Source organism: Hippocampus guttulatus, chromosome 21 (assembly GCF_054856545.1).
Source record: "Hippocampus guttulatus isolate MCC_2025c chromosome 21, RoL_Hgut_1.0, whole genome shotgun sequence".
Taxonomy (NCBI): Eukaryota; Metazoa; Chordata; class Actinopteri; order Syngnathiformes; family Syngnathidae; genus Hippocampus; species Hippocampus guttulatus.
This window is the reverse complement of record NC_141281.1, coordinates 1,611,814-1,633,723: the sequence shown is the minus strand read 5'-3', so window position 1 is coordinate 1,633,723 and position 21,910 is coordinate 1,611,814. Positions and strand designations below refer to the sequence as shown.

Below are 21,910 nucleotides of genomic sequence, written 5' to 3'. Positions count from 1 at the left end.
TTCTCGCGCATGCGCAGAGCTGATCGGCAAAAGCGGCTTCTCGCGCTCCAGTCGTCCACCTTGGCGCAGTTTCAGCAGGTCTCGTCAGACACGATGTCTCATGGAAGTGGACAGAAATGCCCCGTTTCAACTCGACGGGGCGTTGACTTGGAAATGTTTGCGCCAGACAAATTCGTCAAGGCCTCGGCCGACTTGCTGTTCGGAGACTCATACCTGTCAACTCATACGGTTTAGCCATAGTTCATACGGATTTTGTGGTGAATCTTACGTATATGGCCGTATCGCACAAATCATACAACATTTCCGTTTTTTTTCACCAACTTTAACGCAGGAATACAACTCTGAACACAGCAATGCCACTAAGTAGAATGATGATTAGACATTAACCAGACATTGTATTATGGAGATCTACAATAAATATCATTGAAAATTTCGTGGTTTTTTTCTGCCGTTATTTTGACATATAAAATGCTTTGGTATGTTATAAGGATTTTTTGCTCTTTATAAGGATTTTTTTTGGTAGTTTATACAGCTTGGCGCTCCAAAAAGTTGACAGGTATGGAGACTCATCGCTGTCGGGTTAGAGTGCTTGTGTCCGAGTGTGTGAAAGATGTGTCGCGCTTGATACGTTGTCGACGTGACAGCAGGTGCGCGGCGGGTGGGGGGGAGGGGGGCGTCCCCTCCCCTATACAAGCAGGAGGCCCCAGCACGGACTCTGACCGGCAGCAACGGGGGCAGCGGCGGCAGCAGCACACCGAGGACTGAGGGACGGCCTGGCAGGCCGAATCATGGACCGCGAACCGGACCCGGACGACGACGACGACGACGACGACCGACTGGACGACGAGCAGGACGCCCGCCAGCTGGAGCGGCGCATGAGCGAGAGGCGGCGGGCCCGCTCGCTGCCCGCCTGCCCGGCCTCGCTGCTGCTGGCCGCCGTGGGCCCGAGCGAGCAGCGCAAGCGGGTCCAGTTCGCAGACTCGCTCGGTCTGAGTCTGGCCAGCGTCAAACACTTCAGCGCGCTCGACGAGCCCCGAGTGCCCACCAAGGTGTTCTCCAGACACACCGGGCGGCCGGCGGCGGCGGGCGGGCGGAACTCGCACCCGGCGGGGGGAGGGCGCCTCGTGGCCTGCTTCTCCGAGCCGGCGGACCCGGACTCTCGCCTTCGGCTGCTGCGCGTGTGCCTGGAGCGGCTCTCCGTCACGCACTTCGACGTGCGCGGCCACGTGCGCGTGCTGAGCGGGAGCGCGCGCGGGGAGGTGGGCGTGCGCTACACCTTCAACGAGTGGCTGTCGCACGTGGACGCGCAGGCCCTGCTGCTGGACGCGCAGCCGCCGGGCGGCGGGGGCGCGCGCTACGGCTTCACCGTCTACACGCCCCCCGAGATGGAGGCCGGCGCCGCCGTGCACCTGGCCGTCTACTTCCGCTCCGACCAGGGCGACTTCTGGGACAACAACGACGGGCGAAACTTCACGCTCCGCTACTGCGCGCCCGCTTTGCCGCCGCCCGAGCCGCACGACCGGATGTGACGCTCAAATCATCCGGCGCGGATGTTCACGTGCTGCTCGAGGACATGTCACGCTTCCGGGTCAAGGTGCGCCGCATGTAAAAGTGCTGCAGTGAGGCTCAACACTCATTTCATCCCATTGAGCAACGCGAGCGCGGGGTTTGTGTGTGTGTGTGTGTGGGGGGGGGGGGGGGGCTGATCCGAACAGGTCCAGCAAAACAAAACCTGTTGCAGGTGAACATTTGTCATTCATCATCCCACCGCCCCACACGCTTTGAATCCATTTCAACTTCTTTTATGCAGTCCTTCTCCTCAGCACCTGTTGTCCTTCTTTGGGGCCCATCGTATAACATCACTTTGAGGAAATGAACAGACTCGTTCACTCGTGGATTCCGAGTGTGCGTGCTTCCAACTGTTCTGGTGTTATTCCCACTTGATATTTACTGTGTAAGTGAAGATGATTAAACCTGGCTCTTCTCTTGCTGCGTTTATGCTGCGCGTCATCCATTAGAGCTCAGCATCGTGCGCCCTGTTGTGGCAAAATGCAAGTCCAAATTCTGCCCAAAAGGTTTTTAAATATTTCATCTGTGCTGTATGTTACACATATGTACAGCACATTTGACAATAAAGTTGTATTCAATTCAATTCAATTACTTTCAAGTCCGAGTCATATCTGAAGTGTGATCTATAGTGGGCGAATGACGTCACCGGGAATGGCTGCAGGATTTTGACGTGCGTTTGTGAGGAAGCGAGCGTCGGTCGCGGGTCCTCAAAGAACTCGGCGCTCTATTCTTAGCCCGTCTGCTAGCTGCGCGGTCAGTCACCCGTTTCTCCTTTGCTCCGGTAACATTGACATTGGAGCCCGCCCCACTAAAACGTGCAGTGGCTTCAAAAAGCTTCCATTTCACTTTCGTCACGTAAAGTGCTTTTATTTGGGTCTCTGTGGAAGTCGGACGCTGCGACGCCTCCCATGATGCGCCGCCCACCTCACAAGCCGGAAGCTGATTGGCCGCTTCCTGCTACTCCACCGCCGTCTTCGGAGCCTGGAACATACCGCCCACGACCACCTGCGGGAGCGCGCAGGCGCGTGCGTGCACGCACACACACACACACACCAAACTGCGTCACGTGACGAGCCTCCTCCGTCGCAATCCCATCAAAATCATGGCGTCGCATGCAAACACAAAAAAAGACTGTGAATGCTTTGCTTCTTACTTGCTATTACACAACACTCGCTCTGTTTGCCGTCACTTTGCGTGCGTGCGTTGTCGATTGATTTTCGCGCCTTTGAGGACATATCAGCTCCACATGACCCCAGTGCAGGGTTGCCTTGAGACACGAGTTGAATGCGTTGCACCACCATGCCCATAAATCAAGACACCCTTTCCTCAAGGACACCACGGCAAATGCAATAAACCAACATGCAGATCTCTCCTGCGCATGCGTGGGGGGAGGCGACCAAACCGCGAGCGGCTCGGGATACACACATACATGTTTATAGACTGGAATGAGGGGAATAGCTGCGCAAGACCACCAGAGGGCGCCAAAGGCTCAAGAGACAGCAGCCTGGTGACGTCATGGCTCGGCCTCGCGGCTGGGCCTATTTATTCCTATTTATCTGGTGTGGTCCAGCCCGACAACTGCTCAGCGGCCGTACGGCAATGGCTAAATAAATCCATTTAAAATCGACCATAAATGAAAATGGGGGAGGAAAAAAAACAAACAGTCCGTTTTGAAGACAAAATGTGCTTTCGGTTTGTTCTCTTTTCATTTGTTTTAACATTCTTGTATTTTATTTCAATAGGAAAATGTTTTTGGGTTTTCCCCCCCCCCCCCCCCAATTGGAGTTGTAGTAATGTCATTTGTTTTGGCGATCACCTTGATGGGCGGAAGGGCAGCAAATCCGACAACAACTTGCCCATGTGAAAGAGAAGAAAGAAGAGAAAAACTGCAGCTGGGCCAACATTTGGTTAGCAATTTTTGGACATGCCGGCAGATTCCCAATGGAGCTTGTCGTTGCGCAATATATATCAAAGCGAGAGTTTCCTCGATTTGGTATATAGAAAGCGGCCCGTACGTCGCATTTGAAAACATTCCCAAAGTCGCTGGCAGGAAAAGAACGCGAAATATAGATGCAATGCTTCCATCCCCCCGCCGATTTCCAGTGACGAAAGGGAAGCACAGGGGGAGGGGTGTCGGCAAGGCAGTCGTTCACGCTGGGTGTCGTCCTACTTTGGACTTCCCAAAAGCAACTCGTGCGTCAGAGAGAGCTGACTTGGCTTCTGGTCTGAAGTTGCAGATGTGCACCCCCCCCCGCCCCACACAATTTGTAACAGTTTCCATGACCTGACAACACACGAGCACGACCCTCAAGGTGGCCGCTCGCCGACGCGTCGTCCGCTGGCGGCACCCAAGAATGAGCCTGAGGGCCGCGGATGCATTTTGGGAACGAGCTCAGCCGGAGAGGCCGCAGGTGGCAGGTCAGGAAACGTGCGCTCGTGTGCGTGCTCGTCAGATTGAGGCTCTGTAGGCGTGCGCGTGCGTTACCTGTCTCTGTATCAGCGCCAGTGACTGGCGGCCCTCCAGCACCAGCCTCTCCACCGTGTTTGGGTCCGCCACATTCTTGTTGACTCTGAAAGCATCGCGCACACGCCGCACCGCGTACGTCCTGCAACGGACGCAGATTGGGATCAGGATTCAATTCCTATTCTAATTACGACCACTCTCATCATCGCGTTTGAGGGCGGTAAAGGCCAAAACGGCCGCCTCCACAGATGGCGGAAAACGGGTCGAGTCATCTGCCTCGTTCACAATTGCATTATTCATCGAGATAGCGTGTGGAGACTCGTGAGGACACGGGCGACATATTCGTGCAAAGAACATTTTGGCCTTGGGATCCCCTTCAAAAAACGGCGGTTTGGGACTGCGTCCTGAGGTCAGGGTGCTTTTGGGAGCGTGAAAGTACAAGGACTTGTTGTTTTGCCGCTTGTACTGACGATGGAGTGGAGATGCCACACAGCTGGCAGGTGCTCAGTGACCTTGACAAGTTCCACTTCTTCTTCTTGCGGGCGCAGCACATTGAACATTTCAGAGCGTGCCACTAAAGCCGCGATGGATCAGATTTACTAGGCGTCGTTAAAAACACGAGGGCGACAAGGACGTGTTAGCGGGATGACGACTTTTGTAGGGATGAGATGGAGGGAGGGGAAATGACGGCGGAGGCTGGCATGAATGGTGAAGTGGAAGTTTCACCCTTGTGCTTCTGATGGCACAATCGACAACTAACTGATTATTCAATTTCACGACAACTCCTTGGACAAATGATTGATCATTTTCAGCAGGGGCGACCAGCCAGTGGATCACAGAACGACACCAAGTCGGCCGCGAGGTGTGTGTGCGGTTTAATATTCCTGAAAAGAGATGATGTGGAAATGCATGACGTCAACCATGTGGAAAGTGAAGTGCGCCTTGCTATATTGTACACTTTACGATGACAACGGAGTGTAGGTTTGGTGACAATTAACGAAATAACCCCGATTCTATTAGCCGGATGAGGAAATATTTGAATGGCTTTTTGATTCGGATGTTTTTGTAATTCTGTTTTTCCCCCCTTCGAAAGCGCTGACAACAAGACTGTTTTTGACAGAGGTTTCTGTTGTGTTTTGATCCCGGTGCTTGGATAGCCATTTTGAAAGTTTAGTCGGGCCGTGGAAGCCCACGGGGAATGGGCGGACCGCTGCATGCATTTCAAGATGCTAAAAACGTCATTCGAGTGACGTCTGATGCAAACAATGCGAAGCTACACTAGCAACCCACTGACTAACACGCCTTTAAAACGAAATGACGCAACAGGAAGCATGGCGGTCTATCGACTCGCAGTTCTTACCTGTAGTTGTACGAGGGGAAGTTGTAACTTTCTCTTAGGAGCATCTTGTACAGAGAAATCACCTGCGCTCTCGAGGGCGCCGACATCATGTTGCTACGCTAACAACGCTAAACCTCAGACAGCAGACATTAAGGCCCCACTGACCAGGGTGCCCGAAGAGTGCCTGTCCCATTTAAGCATTGGTGCCGCGAACGTTTGCCTTTGTTGTGATTTCTGGCCAAACAAATTGATATTAGCCTCTTTTTTTTTGGGTGCCGTGGTTGACGGTCAATATGCATACATTTACAGAATTATACTTTGAATGACGAGTTTAACATACGGGCACGTTTGTGGCCACTAAACGGAAGGCAATGCCGGGCGACGTGTGAAGGTAAGCCCCTCTTGCGATCTGTACTATAAAAAAAACAGTAACAAAACGTCCAAACACGAACTTTGCGTTTTACCCACATGAAATGATGTGAGAGTAATGAGCGTTATTGCAACACGCCAAACGGCATACACGTCGATCAACATCTCACCCTACGTTCCCCTTTTGTTGTTATTGGGAGGTTGGAGGGCAAGAGCCATTCAAAGTCATTTGTTTCCAAAGTGACACATGCATCAACTGCTGTCGTCGCAGATCACAGAGGGCCATGGAACGCCATCAAGATTTTACGATGATCACTCCACGTCTAATATTTGTCAGTCATGTCAAAGTCACTAGTTTACTAGTAAGGTTTAAAAAGTGTTAACATGTTAACTAGTGAAACGTGGATTGTTCTAACATGTTAACTAGTGGCCTATGATTTCCTGCACTAGTTAACTAGTGGGAGCTGAAATATCCACTAGTTAACTAGTGGAGGATAAAACATTGATAGTGCACTAGTTTAAGACCGTTAAAGCCTTCATATCCAACTAGTGAGTCCAAAAATGTTACTTGCTCACCAGTGATGCCCCAAATATCCACTAGTTCACTAGTGCGACATTTTGACTTCACTAGTTCGACTAGTGAAGTCAAAATGTCGCACTAGTGGATGTCACCCTACTCACTAGTCAACTAGTTAAATGGTCGTTTGATTTAACTAGTTAACTAGTGATGGCAAAATGTTCACTTGTACAACATGTGAAACACTAATGGCTCACTGGTCACACTAGTTACGCTAAATGCTAATCAGGAGGCAGGACAGTGCCAGAAGTGAACACCTCCTATTGGCTCCACGATAAGAGCACCACCCAGCAAAAAATTAACCCTTTAAAACCTGATTCTGAGCTTTCACAATTATTTACCGCCATTTGCGTAATATCTACAGTATACAGAAGGAATCAAGCAATTTTTACCAGTCAATGCATCTGTAGGTGATGTTTATTTATTATGTACACGGAGATAAAGAGTAATGGTACAGCTCTACAGTATCTTTCCACTTTTATATATGTATGCTATACTAAATAAAATTAATACGGCACCATATTATGCAACAGTTCTGCAACATATTCTCCCTAAATAATGATGTGAATTTTCAGTTGTTGCTAAATCAGTTAGGATGCTATAATTTGTGGTGTAGATGCGAATTTAGGAGAGCAGGACATCGCATTGCAATTGGAGCAGCAGCTTGGTTGATGATGTCCCCAAACCGGCTCATCTATTATATTTGTCGTGCAATACAATGAAAATGAGCACAATTGAAAAACATAGGCTTCTTATATTTTAAAATAAAATAATCACATGTTTACCGTTCTGGGGTTTCTACAATCATGAATGAAGGCATTATTTACAGCATCTTGACAGCAGTGTGATCGAGCAGATTAGATGGAGTAGAATTTGATTGGGGCTTCACTGATTTATTTCATACAATTCATATCCAAAACACAGTTGAAAAATATTTGATTGTTAAAATATTTAAATACAAGAACTATATCAAGAAATTAACAAAACATACCGTTTTTTTTAATGAGGAGAAAAGTCTAAAAACATATCACAGATGACAAACGTTGTGCCTCTCCTCCTCCTGTTCTTCAATGAAGCTGATCACCCTCCAGCTCCCGTTAGAAACATCGTGCTGCTGAAGGTGTGCCGGCAGAATGGTTGTGATGCAGGAGGTGCTGTGGACTCTGCCAGAAACGAGGACCTAGTTTAGTTTAGTTGTAGATCCAGTAAAACATAGTGCAAATGTTACATTATTTATAATGCACAGTTACAGTCTTGTGAATATTAAAAAATGTACTTCATGTAATCCAGGCAGCGAATAATTCAAACGAACTAAGGCAGCAAACAGTAAGAGCAAAATCATGTTCCAAACATTAACTTTAACTCTTTTTTAAATGTCAATTAGCTTGTGAGTAATAAGACAAAATGTGACTGTCGGACAGAGAACTGTCAGAGCAAACGGCAGATTTGAGAAAGTCCTGCCGAAATAAATCTGCACCCGACTGCGACTGTCAGCGTTGAACTGCCGCCATTGCTGTCAAAGTCAGACACATCTCCGAAATCGTTGGAGCAAATTTTTAAGCAGGCTTCATCTTGATAAATTGACCACATATTTGACATTTGCACCATAACTTTACCACCTAAAATAATCGTAAAACAACATTTTGTGTAACAACAAGAGTAATATTTACCCGAAAAGCTTTCAATGCGTCTGAAAGTTTTCTCCTCCGTTTTTGTTGGGGCTTGGCTCGAAATGCATCATGATTGGCTGCCCGAAGTCCACGTGTCTGTCGAACGTGCTCTCATTGGTCTACAATACAATCACGGATGAATAAATACTCAAAGGGCTTGCCTGGCAAGCCTTCTGAGTATTTATTCCATATTGCCCACTAGTTCACTAGTAAGATAATTTTGACGCTTACTAGTGAACATGTAAGGCCATAAATGTGCCCACTAGTTCACTAGTAAGATCATTTTGAGGCTTACTAGTGAACATGTAAGCCGCAAAACGCCCACTAGTTCACTAGTAAGATCATTTTGATGCTTACTAGTTGACATGTATGCCCCAAAACGCCCACTAGTTCACTAGTAAGATCATTTTGAGGCTTACTAGTTGACATGTAAGCCACAAAACGCCCACTAGTTCACTAGTAAGATCATTGTGAGGCTTACTAGTTGACATGTAAGCCACAAAACGCCCACTAGTTCACTAGTAAGATCATTTTGAGGCTTACTAGTTGACATGTAAGCCACAAAACGCCCACTAGTTCACTAGTAAGATCATTTTGAGGCTTACTAGTTGACATGTAAGCCACAAAACGCCCACTAGTTCACTAGTAAGATCATTTTGAGGCTTACTAGTTGACATGTAAGCCACAAAACGCCCACTAGTTCACTAGTAAGATCATTGTGAGGCTTACTAGTTGACATGTAAGCCACAAAACGCCCACTAGTTCACTAGTAAGATCATTTTGAGGCTTACTAGTGAACATGTAAGGCCATAAATGTGCCCACTAGTTCACTAGTAAGATCATTTTGACGCTTACTAGTGAACATGTAAGCCACAAAATTGGGTATACAGTAATATCACATCGATTAAATTAGTGACATATTATGAATGTATTTTTAATGTAATATTTAATGACTTTATAATGAATACACGGGTGGCCCAGTAGTCCAGTGGTTAGCGTGTCGACCTCACGGTGCAGAGGTACCGTGGTACCGGGTTCAATTCCAGCTCTGGCCTTCCTGAGTGGAGTTTGCATGTTCTCCTGGGCCTGCGTGGGTTTTCTCCGGGTCCTCCGGTTTCCTCCCACGTTCCAAAAACATGCGTGGCAGGCTGATTGAACTCTCTGAAATTGTTCCTAGGTGTGATTGTGAGTGTGGATGGTTGATTGTCTCTGTGTGCCCTGCGATTGGCTGGCAACCGATTCAGGGTGTCCCCCGCCTACTGCCCGAAGACAGCTGGGATAGGCTCCAGCACCCCCCGCGACCCTAGTGAGGATCAAGCGGTTCGGAAAATGGATGGATGGATATATATATATATATAGAGAGAGAGAGAGAGCGAGAGAGACAGATGAATCAAAATTATGAATTATATTTATAAAATCACTCCTGTACTTACTTCTTAAGGTATTACGAGCCGGGCGCGTAAGGGTTAAAGCTTTTAGACTGAATATTCATTCTTTGAATATTGACCAATTAAAATTCTTGTCCCGCCTGCTTCATTTGCATGCAGCCCACTTGTGAACATGTCGGTGTTAAAGTCGCAACTGAGACATGAATGATCGCATGTTACAGTTGACATGCTCACTTGTAAGGGCCAAATGTCCACTGGGTACACTAGTTAAGGTGTTCTGGCCTTAGCAGTGAACTTGTCAGTTTAAAAATTGATCACTAGCTCACTAGTCAGGCATATTATGTCAACTAGTTACACTAGTTGGATCTTCCAAACCTTACTAGCTGACTAGTGAGGTTCAAAATGTTCACTAGTTAACTTGTAAATGCAACAATTTCCACTAGTTGGTCTCATTTCAAACTCACTTGTGGACTAGTGAAACACGTTTTCTTTCTAGTAAACTAGTTGAGTCCAGAGTGAGCCACTAGTTCACTAGAGACTCTCGTGTTTATTCAACTAGTTAACTAGTGGGTGGCATTTTGTCTCACTAGTCAGACCAAGAACTGAACTTGTGCAGGGTTTGACTGAACATGTTTGACATTTTTCCTACATGTTGGGCTTTTCTTTTCACTTGTTGGTGTTAATCAGCACTTGTGAGCGACTGTGCACAACGAGTGCAACAAATATCTAACATGTAGGGATTTTTGTTGCACTAGCTCATGTTTTTGGCATAATAGCTGGCATGCACATCGCACTAGCTAAATAAAATTGCTTACTAGTTGACATGTGTGCACAACTAGTGAACTTGTAAAGTTTTGTAACTGCCAAACATGTAAACTAGCCAAATGTGATTATTTCACTAGTAAACTAGATGTGTGCACATGTCACCTAGTGCCCAGTTTTGTCAAACATGTTCAGTCAAAGTCTATACATGTTCAGCATTGAGCCTGACAAGTGAGACAAAATACGTTCCACTAGTTAACTAGTGATATGAAAATCGGTGTCACTAGTTTACTAGTGAGGAAACATGTGTATCACTAGTTAACAAGTACAGTGAAAATGAGCCCAACTAGTGTAACTAGTGGATATCTCTACATTGACTTGTGAACATGTTCACATTTTGAAACCGTCTAGTTAACATGTAAGGTCAAATCGATTGCACCTAGTTTACTAGTTTGGATTTCTGGATTCACTCGTCGACATGTAACCAATAATGCGCATCCTCTAGTGAACTAGCTGCAAATCCTCAGGACAACTTGTAAACTAGTGTAAAACATGCAAATGATGTGGGTGTGATTATGACAAAATCTGAATCCCGATTGGTGTATTTTAACTGCAGATCCAATAGGAATCCTGCAGCCACATTTCTGCCCCACCTCCTCATTATATTTTGTGCAACTAGCTTACTAGTGAGCAGGTTGGCATCCACTAGTTCTACTAGTGAACATTTTAGACCTCACTAGTTGAACTAGTGCGACATTAAATGTCACACTAGTGCAACTAGTAAATATTTGGGGCATCACCAGTGAACAAGTAACATTTTTGACACTCACTAGTTAGATATCAAGGCGTCAAGGGGCTTTAACTAGTAAACTAGCTACTGTTTCATCCGCCACTAGTAAACTAGTGAGTATTTCAGCTCGCACTTGTTTACTCGCGCAGGAAATCACGGGTCACAAATTCACGTTAGAATAATCCATGATTGACAAGTTGACATGTTGCTGAAAATGAATGACTAGTTGGAGTTTGTATGCAACTAGTTCGACATTCGGTGTCACTAGTGTGGCCGAGTGTCGAACTAGTGCTGAAAGAGATCGAACTAGTGTAACACACTTATGTTTGATATCAGGGATTTGGAATAAATGCTCAAATGGCTTGCCATACGACACGCCTCTTTTGTTATCCCGATGCCGTGCACTTGCAGACTCCTGCAAACTGCAAGCATGTTCACGGAAAACCTCCAACGTGAACATGATCACGTTTGTAAAGACACACATCTTGATACAGCTCTTCCGTTGGGAACAAAATTCGGCCCGGGAATATCCGTCAACGGGGTGGACGGAGGCCGTTCAGAAAAGCCCCCAAATTCCCGACGGCCACCAAGGCCCTGACAACGAGCTTTTAAAATCTGTGAAATTAGGGACCCTGCAAAAAGGGGGGAAAAAAAGTAAAGAAAGGAAATCTACATGCATTACATGGAATGTAGTTGGGACATTCCATCTCACGTTAACATATTCGAAGACTTTTGAAAAGGCCCGTCGCCACGCTTGCAGTCAAAAAATGGCATAACATCGAGGAAAAGATAAGAAGGCTCTCTCTCACAGGTCGAGTTGCTTCGAGCTCTTTATTTGGTACTCACAGTTGAAGGGAAGTTTCCTGTCCCTCCGCGCTGGCCTTCGCTGAAGCCATGCTGAGCAAATGACGGCGTTGACCTTTTTGTCTCCGCAATTTCCCCTCGGCACAGAATATTCTGCTGACGTTGCGCTTTGCTTCTCCGCACACAGCCTGTAGGGGTCCGCCGGTCCTTCAGCAGCTTCTGGCACTCGCGGTCATGCTCTTCCGGCAGCCGCTGCGCCTCCTGTCGCCGCCACTGGCCGCGTCCCGCCGACGCGCGCACACAGTGAGCCCCGCCCTCGGCCAGGAGAGCGTGGAGGTGTTAGGCCGCGCCTACGCGTGCGACGACTTCACCAATGTCACGCCCAAGGTCCTGGCCAAAGTGGGCCGCAACCTCCACAACCAACGGCATCATCCGCTGTGGCTCCTCAAGGAGCGGATCAAAGCTCACTTCTACAGGTGCCTTCGCCGCGCTCAAATGAAGTCACCGTTTTAGCGGACGATATTCGCCCTTTTCAAAATATGCAGAGTCAGGATTTGCCCATGAAATGCTCGTGCTTTTGGCAATTCCGCCACTTTGTGAGCTTTCCTCTTGAGCGCATGCAGCGCCCAGTTCAGCTGACCATCTTAAGAGCAAGCATTGTCGAAAAGTTCAATTCTGCTCCTTGTGGTTTTTCTGCTCAGCGCTTACGCGGGTCGCTCGGGCAACCCGCTGTTCTCGGCCCACGACAACCTGAGCCCCGTGGTCACCGTGGAGCAGAACTTTGACAGGTCATTTGATCGATCGACAGCCGCGTCCCCGTCCGGGCCGCTCACCGACTGTCTTGACTGATTGACAGCTTGCTGATCCCGCCCGAGCACCCCAGCAGGAAGCGCGGCGACAACTACTACCTGAACAGGTCAGCGCCGCCTCGCATGCCGCGCCCCGCCCACAACGGACCGGCGCCCACTCACCTCTTCTCGTAGGAGCACCATGCTGCGCGCGCACACCTCGGCCCACCAGAGGGAGCTGGTGAGCAGCGGCCTGGACGCCTTCCTCTTGGCCGGAGACGTGTACAGGCGGGACGAGATCGACGCCAGCCACTATCCCGTCTTCCACCAGATGGAGGGCGTGCGCCTCTTCTCCAACCGCCAGGTAACGGCAACGGCAAACGACAGATGCTTCTTTTGCAAGTGCCAACCCACCCAAAAAGGGACTCGTCTCCGCACGTCCCTTTCTACCCAACACAAAAAGAGAATGACAGATTTAGGCTTCACACAAGTACAAAAAAAGAAATTTCTGATTAGTTTCACCAATCTGATCAGAAGTCGGATCAGTCTTTACTATCCAGTCGAGCCCAGCCGCTCATGAGGGATTGGGATGCATTGGCAAAAAAAAAGAAGAAAAAAACAACTCCCAAAAACGCTGATGAACATTCAGCGCATGGAAAATGTCACCCCCACCCCCCCTCGTTTCTCATTTTGAGTATATTAAAAATAAATAAATAAATAAAGATGATAAAAATAATTCATTGTCTGACTTTGGATGGCCGGGGCTTTATTGTGCTTAGCTCTTCTGCGACGTTGCCGACGGCGACGAGCTAAAGATGTTTGAGGCGGCGGGGGGCCGCAGGACGCCTCACAAACAGGAAGTCCACAGTCTGGAGGCAGTTAAGCTGCTGGAATTCAACCTCAAGCAAACGCTCAGCGGACTCGTCAGGCACCTGTTCAGAGAAGGTCGGTGGTGCGCGCCGCGCCTCGCCTCACCCAACATCGGCTGACTTTGTCTTCATCGTCCTCGGCAGACTTAGAGGTGCGCTGGGTGGACTGCTACTTCCCCTTCACTCATCCCTCCTTTGAGATGGAGGTGCGTTTCCGTGGCGACTGGATGGAGGTGCTGGGCTGTGGAGTCATGGAGCAGCAGCTGCTCAACTCTGGTCAGAAGGCACACACGCGCGCGCAGCAAGGCAGTAACCTTTGAACTTGATGGATAAGGTTGCACGGTGGAAGATTTTGAAGTTGTCATATTCCCTTCTTTGCTCAAGTCTCACTCGGTCACTAATCGAAGACAATCCAGTCTGATGTTCGCCTCGACTTTGAAGTTTTATTCACCTTTTTGAGTGACACACCCACTTTAAGTGAAGTGGGTGTGCTGCTTGCTGGCTGCTGAACTTCCTCCTTTCCTTGCGCTGGCCCGCTGCTTGTTGCCACCAATCATTGACACTTGGCCCATCACCACCACTGCCACGCGGCACTCTGCATTTGACTGCCGCCACGGCACGTGCGCGCGGGCCAGCCTACTCGCCTCGAGAGGCGAGCAGGCCAAAAATAGTTCAAAGATGCTCACGCATTCATTCGTACGCTGCACGAGACGAGCGTGCGCGCACGCCTCCCCTACACCTCCACTGCGGCAGTGTGGCTGGTTGCTGTGGTAACGGCCCCCCACCCCGCACCCCATTCTCAATCCAATATTTCTGCAGCATCGGAGACAATAGAGAGCAAAAAAAAAAGTGAGAGAGCACCCGAGTGACTGCAGTAGAGTGAGCGAGCGGTGGGTTGGGGCGCCTGGGAGGAGGAGGAAGCGGCGGCGGTGGCGGCGGCAACAGGGGACACCGGTTGGCGTGCATCTTATTTAATTCTGCGATCGCCATATGTGGTGCCTGAGGCCAGGCGTGCGCGTGCATGTGTGTGTGTGGTTGCGCGTGAGTGCATGGGGGGTGGTGGGGGGCAAGGGCACAAAGCAGAGCTGGTGGGGTGCGGCCAAGAGGAAGTTAGGAAGACAAGGGGGAGTGATGGATGCTGGAGGAGAAATGAAACCTCATTAATTCACTCAGGAAGTGTGAGAGAGGCGAGTGCTTTTCCCTTCTATTATTTAGCCATGACACTTCGTGTATATATGTGTGTGTGTGTGTGCGTTTCCCAGGGTTCCCCCTCCCAACAGATGGGACCTGCTAATGACCAGGCCTCCTGGCCAAAACCAGAATTACACACACACACACTTCCCAGGGGACAAAAAAAAAGGGGGGGGGGCAGGAGGGTTATGGTGAGATAATATGTGCATGGGTGTGCGCACGCGTGTGTGTGTGGTTAGTGAAATCTGATTAAAGTCGTGTTGGTCACAATTAAGAGGCTCTCAAAGCTGTCACCACGGGCCCTTGGGGAATGTGTGTGTGTGTGTGGTTCAGGTGCTCGCTTTGGCTCTTAATCCCCCCCTCTTGAATAAATCATGTCTCCCCCACGCCCACCAGTGCCCTGCCCCCTGCTGTCATAAAGCTTCATGTTTTGATGAGTCACTTTTTGTGAGCCGAGGATGGAAGGATGAAGTGGTGGTCAGGAGGAAAGAGGGAGGAACCACAGATTTTAAAAAAAGAAGGATGCAGGCCTGATGCAGGAGGAAAGACTGACGTCCGGTGGCGCTCCTTCCCTTTTCTCCTCCTCCGTGTTTCCACGTTTGTAACGAGCTGACCTCTGAGCCCCATGTGACGGATTTAGATCTTTGCGACCCCACCCTCCCCCTTCCCACCGATCCGTCCTTTCATCCCCACATTCCTCCTCCTTCTGCATCAACCCTCGCTCCGTCTGCCTCACTAACACCCACTGCAGACAATGACTGGTGGCCAGCTGGTCCCCTCCCCTACCGACACACACCCGTTCCCAGAGGGCCTGAGGTGACTGCTTTGAGAGGCTGTTAATTGTTGGCGACATGACTTTAATCAGATCTTACCTTCTCCATACACACGTAAGGAGAGCGCGGGTCAACAGTGCGAAGACGACACATGATGCGGCGCGCCACTTTGATCCAACACTTGGCCAACTTGCACATTTGTGGCCATCAAGTTGTCAGAACGCATCCCCCGAAATCCAAAGCACTCGTGAGAAGTTTGTTCCCGTTGCTCATGGAAAGGAAGTGGAGGCCGCAAATGAGAAAAAGAACTTGGAAGCGCAAGTGGGGCCACAATTTCAATCTTCTTCCCACGTTACGTTTGGCGCGCCAGATGTCGAAATGTAAAACGGTAAAATCATCTCCCAAGTCAACAACTTCTCTCTCTGTGCAAATGTATGAGTTTGGTGCGTGTGTGTTTGCGCGCGCGCATGCTTGCGTGTGTCGGGAGGGTTAGCGAAGGGCAGAACAAACATTTGTTTGCGCAACCATCCATCTCAGCAAGCCGTGCATGTTCCATAACAAACAGTGGGGACACACACAGATACGCGCGCACGCAAAGCCCCCCACCCCCAAAAAATTAAATAAAAACCTGATGTCTGACAAAGACTTGGCACTGACCTCCAGGGGGCGCCACCTGCGGTGGCGCTTGGCGCGCCGTTGCCACAAGCAGCTCGAGTTGTTTTTGGTTGCTCGGAGGCCGCAAATGTCGCTGACTTGATCCGCCGTTTTCATTGGCCTGCAAACAACGAGGATTTCAGTCAGATTGCAAAATTGGGCCTCTCTTTTTAAGAACAGGCCATTATTTCCAATTGACAGGAAATGGCAAAGCAAAAACCCATGACCACGCCGATCACATCCATCAGGGAATCCGCAAAAACCTTGGGCGCCGTCTTGCCAAGTCAAAGACACAAAGAAATTCCGTCTCGCTTTGCAAACATTGGGGACTCTTTTGTGCGGAAAGGCTGAAATTGCCACGGGCGGGGCAGCTTTCCCAAGGAACAAGGGATGATCCAAATGGTGGATGTTGTTGGTTGTGGACCAATCGTCGCACCTGTAGCGCCACCCCTCAGGATGGGTCGCAGCGGACTTTGGCAAACGGCGGGATGCGCTTCCAATCGGTCGCCTGTGAATCCGGCCTCAAGAACAAGGGAACGTGCTCGTGACGCAAAAGCAGACCGGAGACCAGGGTCAACTTTGGGGCAGGCGCGCGAGCCGCAAGATCACGCGACATACCCCGTGGAAGCCGCACGTTGGCCGCACCCGAGAGTTCAAAGTGCGAAGGGCTTGTGTGGAGGAGTCCCGCGACCGCCTCCCGCTCAGTCGGGCAGAAGCTCGGCCGCAAACGGCGGACAGATGGCGGGGCCCGGCGGGCGGCGCGTTCGCCGACATTTCCTTCTGCCGCCGCCTCCCCTCTGCGTCTTTATCCGCTTTGTTGTCTGCCGAGGACGGCGTTTAGGCGCCATCTGCGCCAGCGCGGTGAAGCGCCACTTCCTGCTGCACAGCTGGACGGCACGTCGACGGGGCGCCACTTCCTGCGTGCGTCCTCGCCAAGGCGAGGTGCCGGGGTGATGTAACGGCCGCCCGCCGCTCGTTCGTTCGTTCAGAGTCGAGTCACTCGCGCTCCTGACACGGACCGCCGTGAGATTCGTGGGCCTTTGAACTCACGCACTCGGATCAAGGCTTTGGGCACAGGAGGTGGGCGACGAAGGCTTCCTCGCGAAAAGATGCGCGCAGGCCTCGTGGTTAACGCGTCTGCCCGTCTTTGAATTTGAGCGGGCGCGTCGTGTGGACTTTGCCCTCCCACGTTCCTAAATGTTGTCCCGCTGCACCAGCCAAATGCCAACTGAAGGCCAAACATTGGACGTCAGGATTCGAGGGCAGAATTCATTGTTCCGTCAATCACAGCGAGTCGTCCGGGTCCTGAAGCGGAGAAGCGGCCCCAGATGCCGTTTTCGCTCGGTCGAGGAACCCGTGGCGTTGAGACGATGTCCCGGATTCCTCCTGGCTGAATTGGAATTTTGGCAGGCGGGCGACTGTTGCGGGTTTTCTCAATTGCCGGATTCTCACCGTGCGTCGCCACGCTTTATTCCGCACCGATCGAATCCGTTACTCAATAACTTGGAAGATTTCTCTTTCTGTTCTGGAATTTCTCGGGATTACGACTTTTGGTGGCGGCTTTGGGAGATCTTTTGGCGGCCGGTTTGTGTTTGAGGGGATTTTGTCGACTGAACGGGTCCAGAGCTCATCAGGCTTGGGTGTCATCACCGGAATTGAAATACTGGGGGTAAAAAAAAGGTGACTTAGGAATGACCTTCAAGTGTGAATTCATCATTCAAAAACTGCATTTTGTGTGTGTGTGCGTGTGTGTGGGGGGGGGGGGGGTCCACTATCTGACTTTGTTTGATGGTTTTGACATTTGAGAAGGAGGAGTTCAAATCCTTTTTGCTGTGGCTGAATAACATGTTGTTGAAGTCGCTGTTGTTTGTATGGTGCGTTTGTTGTCAGCCGGCGCGGCCAACAAGGTGGGTTGGGCCTTCGGACTGGGCCTGGAGCGCCTGGCCATGGTCCTGTACAACATCCCTGACATCCGAATGTTCTGGAGCCATGACGAACGTTTCCTCAAGCAATTCCGCGTGGACGACATCCATCAGGAGATCCGCTTCCAGGTAGCGAGCGTGACCGCCGCTTGGTTTGCTTTGTTTTCCGCCCCATCGCGCACGTCGCGGGATGTGCGGCCGTGAGGAAGATGACGGCGCTTTCGTCGGAGGCTCGGCGGGGATCGCGGCTCATCTCCTGCCCAGTGGCGCTGCGCCTTCCCTGGGCTGCCTCTTCGCCTTCCCCCTGCAGCCGGCGCGGATGCCCCGCCACGCGCACACACACACACACACACACACACACACACACACACACACACACACACACAAAAAAGATCGAAACTTCAATGTGCTCTTTCGGAAGGCAACGCATGCCTCGTTTTTTCCAGAACACTACGGCATTATATTGTTTCTCATGCTGGTGCTACTTGAAGGGCGAAACGTTTTAGGTGGGACTGAAAGCTTTGACAAGCACCCACTTTGACTTTGAATGACTTCACAACATAGACAACAAATTGGCCATGAACTCACTTGTTAAAGTAACCATTATTCCTTTTCTTGTACGCGCGTGTGTGTGTTTGGAGGAACTGAGCAAGTACCCGCCGCTGCACAACGACATCTCCTTCTGGCTCCCCGCAGCGGGCGAGCCGGCCTTCCACGCCAACGACTTCTACGAGTTGGTGCGAGCCGTCGCCGGAGACCTGGTGGAGGAGGTCACGCCGCTGGATGACTTCACGCACCCCACGTGAGCGCACGCGCACCCACGCGCATTGCAGAGGAAGGACGGATGAGGAGGGGGAGGTGTCATTTTCTAAAAATGAAAAAGTTTTGATGATGATGGTGGTGGCGACATTTGGGAAAAAACGCGCATGTCTCGGCTCTCCAACTGCCATCCTCATGAAAACAATACAGTACAGTAAAAGTTTTCTTCTTAAAAAGTAGCTTCCTTCCACTCCCACGTTGTGCGCATGAACATTAGCGTCGCTATTCAAACAAATCATTTCGAATGGAGATTGCAAGTTCAATCCAAATTGTACTTGATAAGGTCTTAAAAATTGCATGCAAATGTCATGTGCTTCAACGTGAACCGCACCCGGTTCTAGAACCATGACGAATGCAACAAATGATCCAGAACCGGCGATCGTGGAAATGCACCGCGTGCCGTATGGCAGTGACGGGAAGGAAAGGGAATCGAGTTTCACGGGAACGGAATCGAGCGCGAGAGCAGATTAGCAAACACTCATGAGCCATTAGCTGCGAGTGGCCGTTACGCGACGCCATAATGGAGCCGTGGAACCGCCATCTCGGATCGCAAGAGCGATCGATCGGATCGCGTTTCACGAGACGGACGCCCTCGCGGCAGCTCTTACACGCACGCATACACTCGCGGGAAGCGTTGACTTCCTGTTGTAGCAGGAAGTCAAGAAAGTGAGCGGAGCGAAAGCCACCGGGGCCTGCCGGGCTCATCAAAGGTCAAGCGGAGCACTTAACAAGCAATTAGCACTGAGAAAATGGCGGCTTTATTCATTTTTAAGCATGCCTGCGCGCACACACATAAACCGATCACAGGACCAAAAATGGCTCCCAACTTGAGTTCTTTTGGGTAAAGTGCAACATGAGCACGCTTGCGCTGGGATTCGTGCGTGTGTGTGTATGTGTGTGTGTCTTGATCTCTATGGTGGAGGTGCACACTTGCATCATGGAGACGTCAATTATTCAACACATGCAGACATGACATATAGCACATTCTCTCGTTGAGCGCACGTTGAATAATTGAGTGGCACCGGCGGAGCGAGCGACACACGGGATGAATGAAGAAAGAGAGAGAGAGAGAGCGCGACTGAGCCGGCCCCCGATCCTGTGGAGTGTTTCAGGAGCGGAAGGCGGAGCTTGTGCTTCCGCCTGGTTTACCGCCACACGGAGCGCACGCTAAGCCAACAGGAAGTGCGTGCGGTTCACCGCCAGATACAGCGCGAGGCCGAGACGCAGCTGGGCGTCGAGGGACGCTACTGAACACGCCCCCGGTCAATCTGTCCACTTTTGCTGATCGTCACAATGAAGTATCAGTTGGTATCAAAACATTGGCGCTCATGTTCTCGTTGAAGATGACAACTTTTAAAGCCAGTAAATGTTTCCAAATAAAACATCACAAAGATATCAGCTGTCCTGTGTTTGTTTTTGAGTGCTGTGATGAGTTAGCCACTGGTTAGCCTTTGCCAGCTCACAGAGAGGTTGACTACCAAGGCTCAATCTTCAGAATGTTCATTTTGACGGTGACGGGGAAGAGGAGGTCCGATCGCGCCATGAGCAACAAGGAGCGAAGCTCAAAGACAAACGGGAAGTCCGAGATTGAAAGCGGCAGGCGACCGCCTTTCGACCTCCTTCGGCCACAAAGCTAGCATCAAGCTGAAGCTCGCGGTGAGCTCATGCCCGGCTCGTTGTCATAAAAAGTGTCTTCATCATTTTTCTCTCTCTTATTTCAGCCGCTGCCATGTCCCGTTCACGTGGCGATGCGCGAATGCCCGATCTGTTTCGTTTGGCCTCCGCGGTTACCAGATCTTCGTTGTGCGTGTGTTGCTGTGGAAACGATGCCAGGCTGCATCGGCGTAGCCTGGGATCGTTGTTGTTGTCTCGTCGTGACTTAGCTTGTGAGCATGTGTCACATGTTTCAAAATAGGAAGGTTTCAAGAAGCTTGCCGACACCCTGCCAAGCGTACTTTACATTTCCTGTTAAGACAGGAAGCTCGGTGCCGCGGCAGCCCGGTGCTTTCTGATGGGGCTCCCAAAAGGGGGGGCGGAGGGGCTCTTATTTTAGCAGCGACCCACTTTTACTCCTGAGCGACGCACTTGAAAATGTTTGACGAAAAATAAATAAACAGGAAACATTTTCACATTGGCAGTGTGCCTCAAAAATTCCAAAACAAAAGTCTTGATTGAGTACTGCAACGAACAACTATTTCAATCATTGATGAATGTCTCGCTTAATTTTGGGTGATTGATAAATTGGATTGATTTTTTTTTTATGTCTATTTCTGAACTAAAAAATTTTGACAGGCCCCAAAAGTGTGTGTGCGTGTGTGTGTGTGTGTGTGGAACTGAAAGCTCAGATTCGATTATGAAGCAAGCAAATGACATTCCTGCCATTAGAATTAATTCTCTTTCTTTTTTTAACCTTGTAGGCGTCGATTTTCTCCCTCCACAGTCCAGCCATGTATATAATTTGCCTGCTATTTGCCAGTGCAAAGTGAGATAGGCCCCGCATTAACACGATAGCAGCCAGACGTCAGGAATATACAGAACAGGTTAGCTTCGAAATTAGCATGCCTGGTGACCTTGTGAGTTGGGGCTCAAACATTGCAGGTCACTGCTAGCTTACGGCTAACACATGCTAAGCGAATATAACCAGCGCCTGTTCTTAATTGCCTCCCGAAAACAAACATCAATGTAGAAAAACAGCAGCAACTTACACACAGATAATAGAATCGGCATTGTCTTACTCCTCTGTAGCCAAAAGAACTTAATTAACCTCATAGCTCCGTACGGGAATTGTTTCTTCTTCCCTCAGATACCTTTTATTTTCTATTTGCACGCGTGCACCACACTGCCTCGAAGTGGTCACGTCGCAGCACAGCACGAAGAGCACACCCAAACGCGCAGCTGGGCGTTTCATTGGCGTCATCATCGAGCGACAAACCTCATCATCAGGAAATTCTTTGCCAACCCTTTTAATCGACGGTGTGTGTGTGTGTGTGTGTGTGTGCGCGTGTGTGCGCGCGTGTGCGTGTGTGTGTGTGCGTGAGCGCGCACGCCCGCGCTGACACGTCTACTTGTGATATGAACAATGGATTTCTCGTAAATTTGCGTACGTGTGTGTTGGAGGATCAAACAAGTAAAAAAACAAAAGAGGCCGGGTAAATGGTTTCA

The 21,910-nt window shown here is 49.9% G+C and overlaps 3 protein-coding genes and 1 long non-coding RNA gene across 5 annotated transcripts; 2 read left to right on the top strand and 2 right to left on the bottom strand.

The window, feature by feature from the left end:
- Window positions 1–695: 695 nt before the first annotated feature.
- On the top strand, window positions 696–2,157 carry ppp1r3g (protein phosphatase 1 regulatory subunit 3G). The gene has a single exon (XM_086101494.1). The coding sequence runs from the start codon at window positions 789–791 to the stop codon at window positions 1,527–1,529; it is 741 nt and encodes a 246-aa protein (XP_085957620.1). The 5' UTR covers window positions 696–788; the 3' UTR covers window positions 1,530–2,157.
- Window positions 2,158–2,415: 258 nt separating this feature from the next.
- On the bottom strand, window positions 2,416–5,550 carry lyrm4b (LYR motif containing 4). Its single transcript, XM_086101495.1, has 3 exons — window positions 5,394–5,550; window positions 4,055–4,175; window positions 2,416–2,574 (listed from the first exon to the last, which is right to left on the bottom strand). The coding sequence occupies exons 1-3, from the start codon at window positions 5,480–5,482 to the stop codon at window positions 2,527–2,529; spliced, it is 258 nt and encodes an 85-aa protein (XP_085957621.1). The 5' UTR covers window positions 5,483–5,550; the 3' UTR covers window positions 2,416–2,526.
- On the top strand, window positions 3,857–20,143 carry fars2 (phenylalanyl-tRNA synthetase 2, mitochondrial). Of its 2 annotated transcripts, XM_086101487.1 has the most exons (10): window positions 3,857–3,987; window positions 11,920–12,208; window positions 12,434–12,520; window positions 12,589–12,648; window positions 12,716–12,884; window positions 13,300–13,465; window positions 13,534–13,665; window positions 17,898–18,058; window positions 18,626–18,731; window positions 19,861–20,143. In XM_086101487.1, exons 1-10 carry the CDS (start codon window positions 3,924–3,926, stop codon window positions 19,917–19,919), a joined length of 1,293 nt encoding a protein of 430 aa, XP_085957613.1. In that variant the 5' UTR covers window positions 3,857–3,923; the 3' UTR covers window positions 19,920–20,143. The 2 variants fall into 2 exon arrangements, with proteins under 2 accessions (XP_085957613.1, XP_085957612.1); XM_086101486.1 differs by lacking the exon at window positions 3,857–3,987 and having other exon boundaries at window positions 11,967–12,208; window positions 18,571–18,731.
- On the bottom strand, window positions 6,718–13,619 carry LOC147186637 (uncharacterized). The gene is made up of 4 exons (XR_015098953.1): window positions 13,496–13,619; window positions 11,775–12,966; window positions 7,989–8,107; window positions 6,718–7,481 (listed from the first exon to the last, which is right to left on the bottom strand). It is a non-coding gene; the product is annotated as an uncharacterized LOC147186637 (long non-coding RNA).
- Window positions 20,144–21,910: the final 1,767 nt, after the last annotated feature.

What these genes read in the sequence shown, in the direction of transcription:
- fars2 (XM_086101486.1), top strand. Translation starts at nt 11,967, where the DNA reads ATGCTCTTCCGGCAGCCGCTGCGCCTCCTGTCGCCGCCACTGGCCGCG. An exon ending in ATCAAAGCTCACTTCTACAG is followed by an intron (nt 12,209 to 12,433) that starts GTGCCTTCGCCG and finishes TTTTCTGCTCAG; the next exon opens with CGCTTACGCGGGTCGCTCGG. An exon ending in GTGGAGCAGAACTTTGACAG is followed by an intron (nt 12,521 to 12,588) that starts GTCATTTGATCG and finishes ACTGATTGACAG; the next exon opens with CTTGCTGATCCCGCCCGAGC.
- ppp1r3g (XM_086101494.1), top strand. Translation starts at nt 789, where the DNA reads ATGGACCGCGAACCGGACCCGGACGACGACGACGACGACGACGACCGA.
- lyrm4b (XM_086101495.1), bottom strand. Translation starts at nt 5,482, where the DNA reads ATGATGTCGGCGCCCTCGAGAGCGCAGGTGATTTCTCTGTACAAGATG. An exon ending in TTCCCCTCGTACAACTACAG is followed by an intron (nt 4,176 to 5,393) that starts GTAAGAACTGCG and finishes CGTCCGTTGCAG; the next exon opens with GACGTACGCGGTGCGGCGTG. An exon ending in TGGCGCTGATACAGAGACAG is followed by an intron (nt 2,575 to 4,054) that starts GTAACGCACGCG and finishes GCGCTCCCGCAG; the next exon opens with GTGGTCGTGGGCGGTATGTT.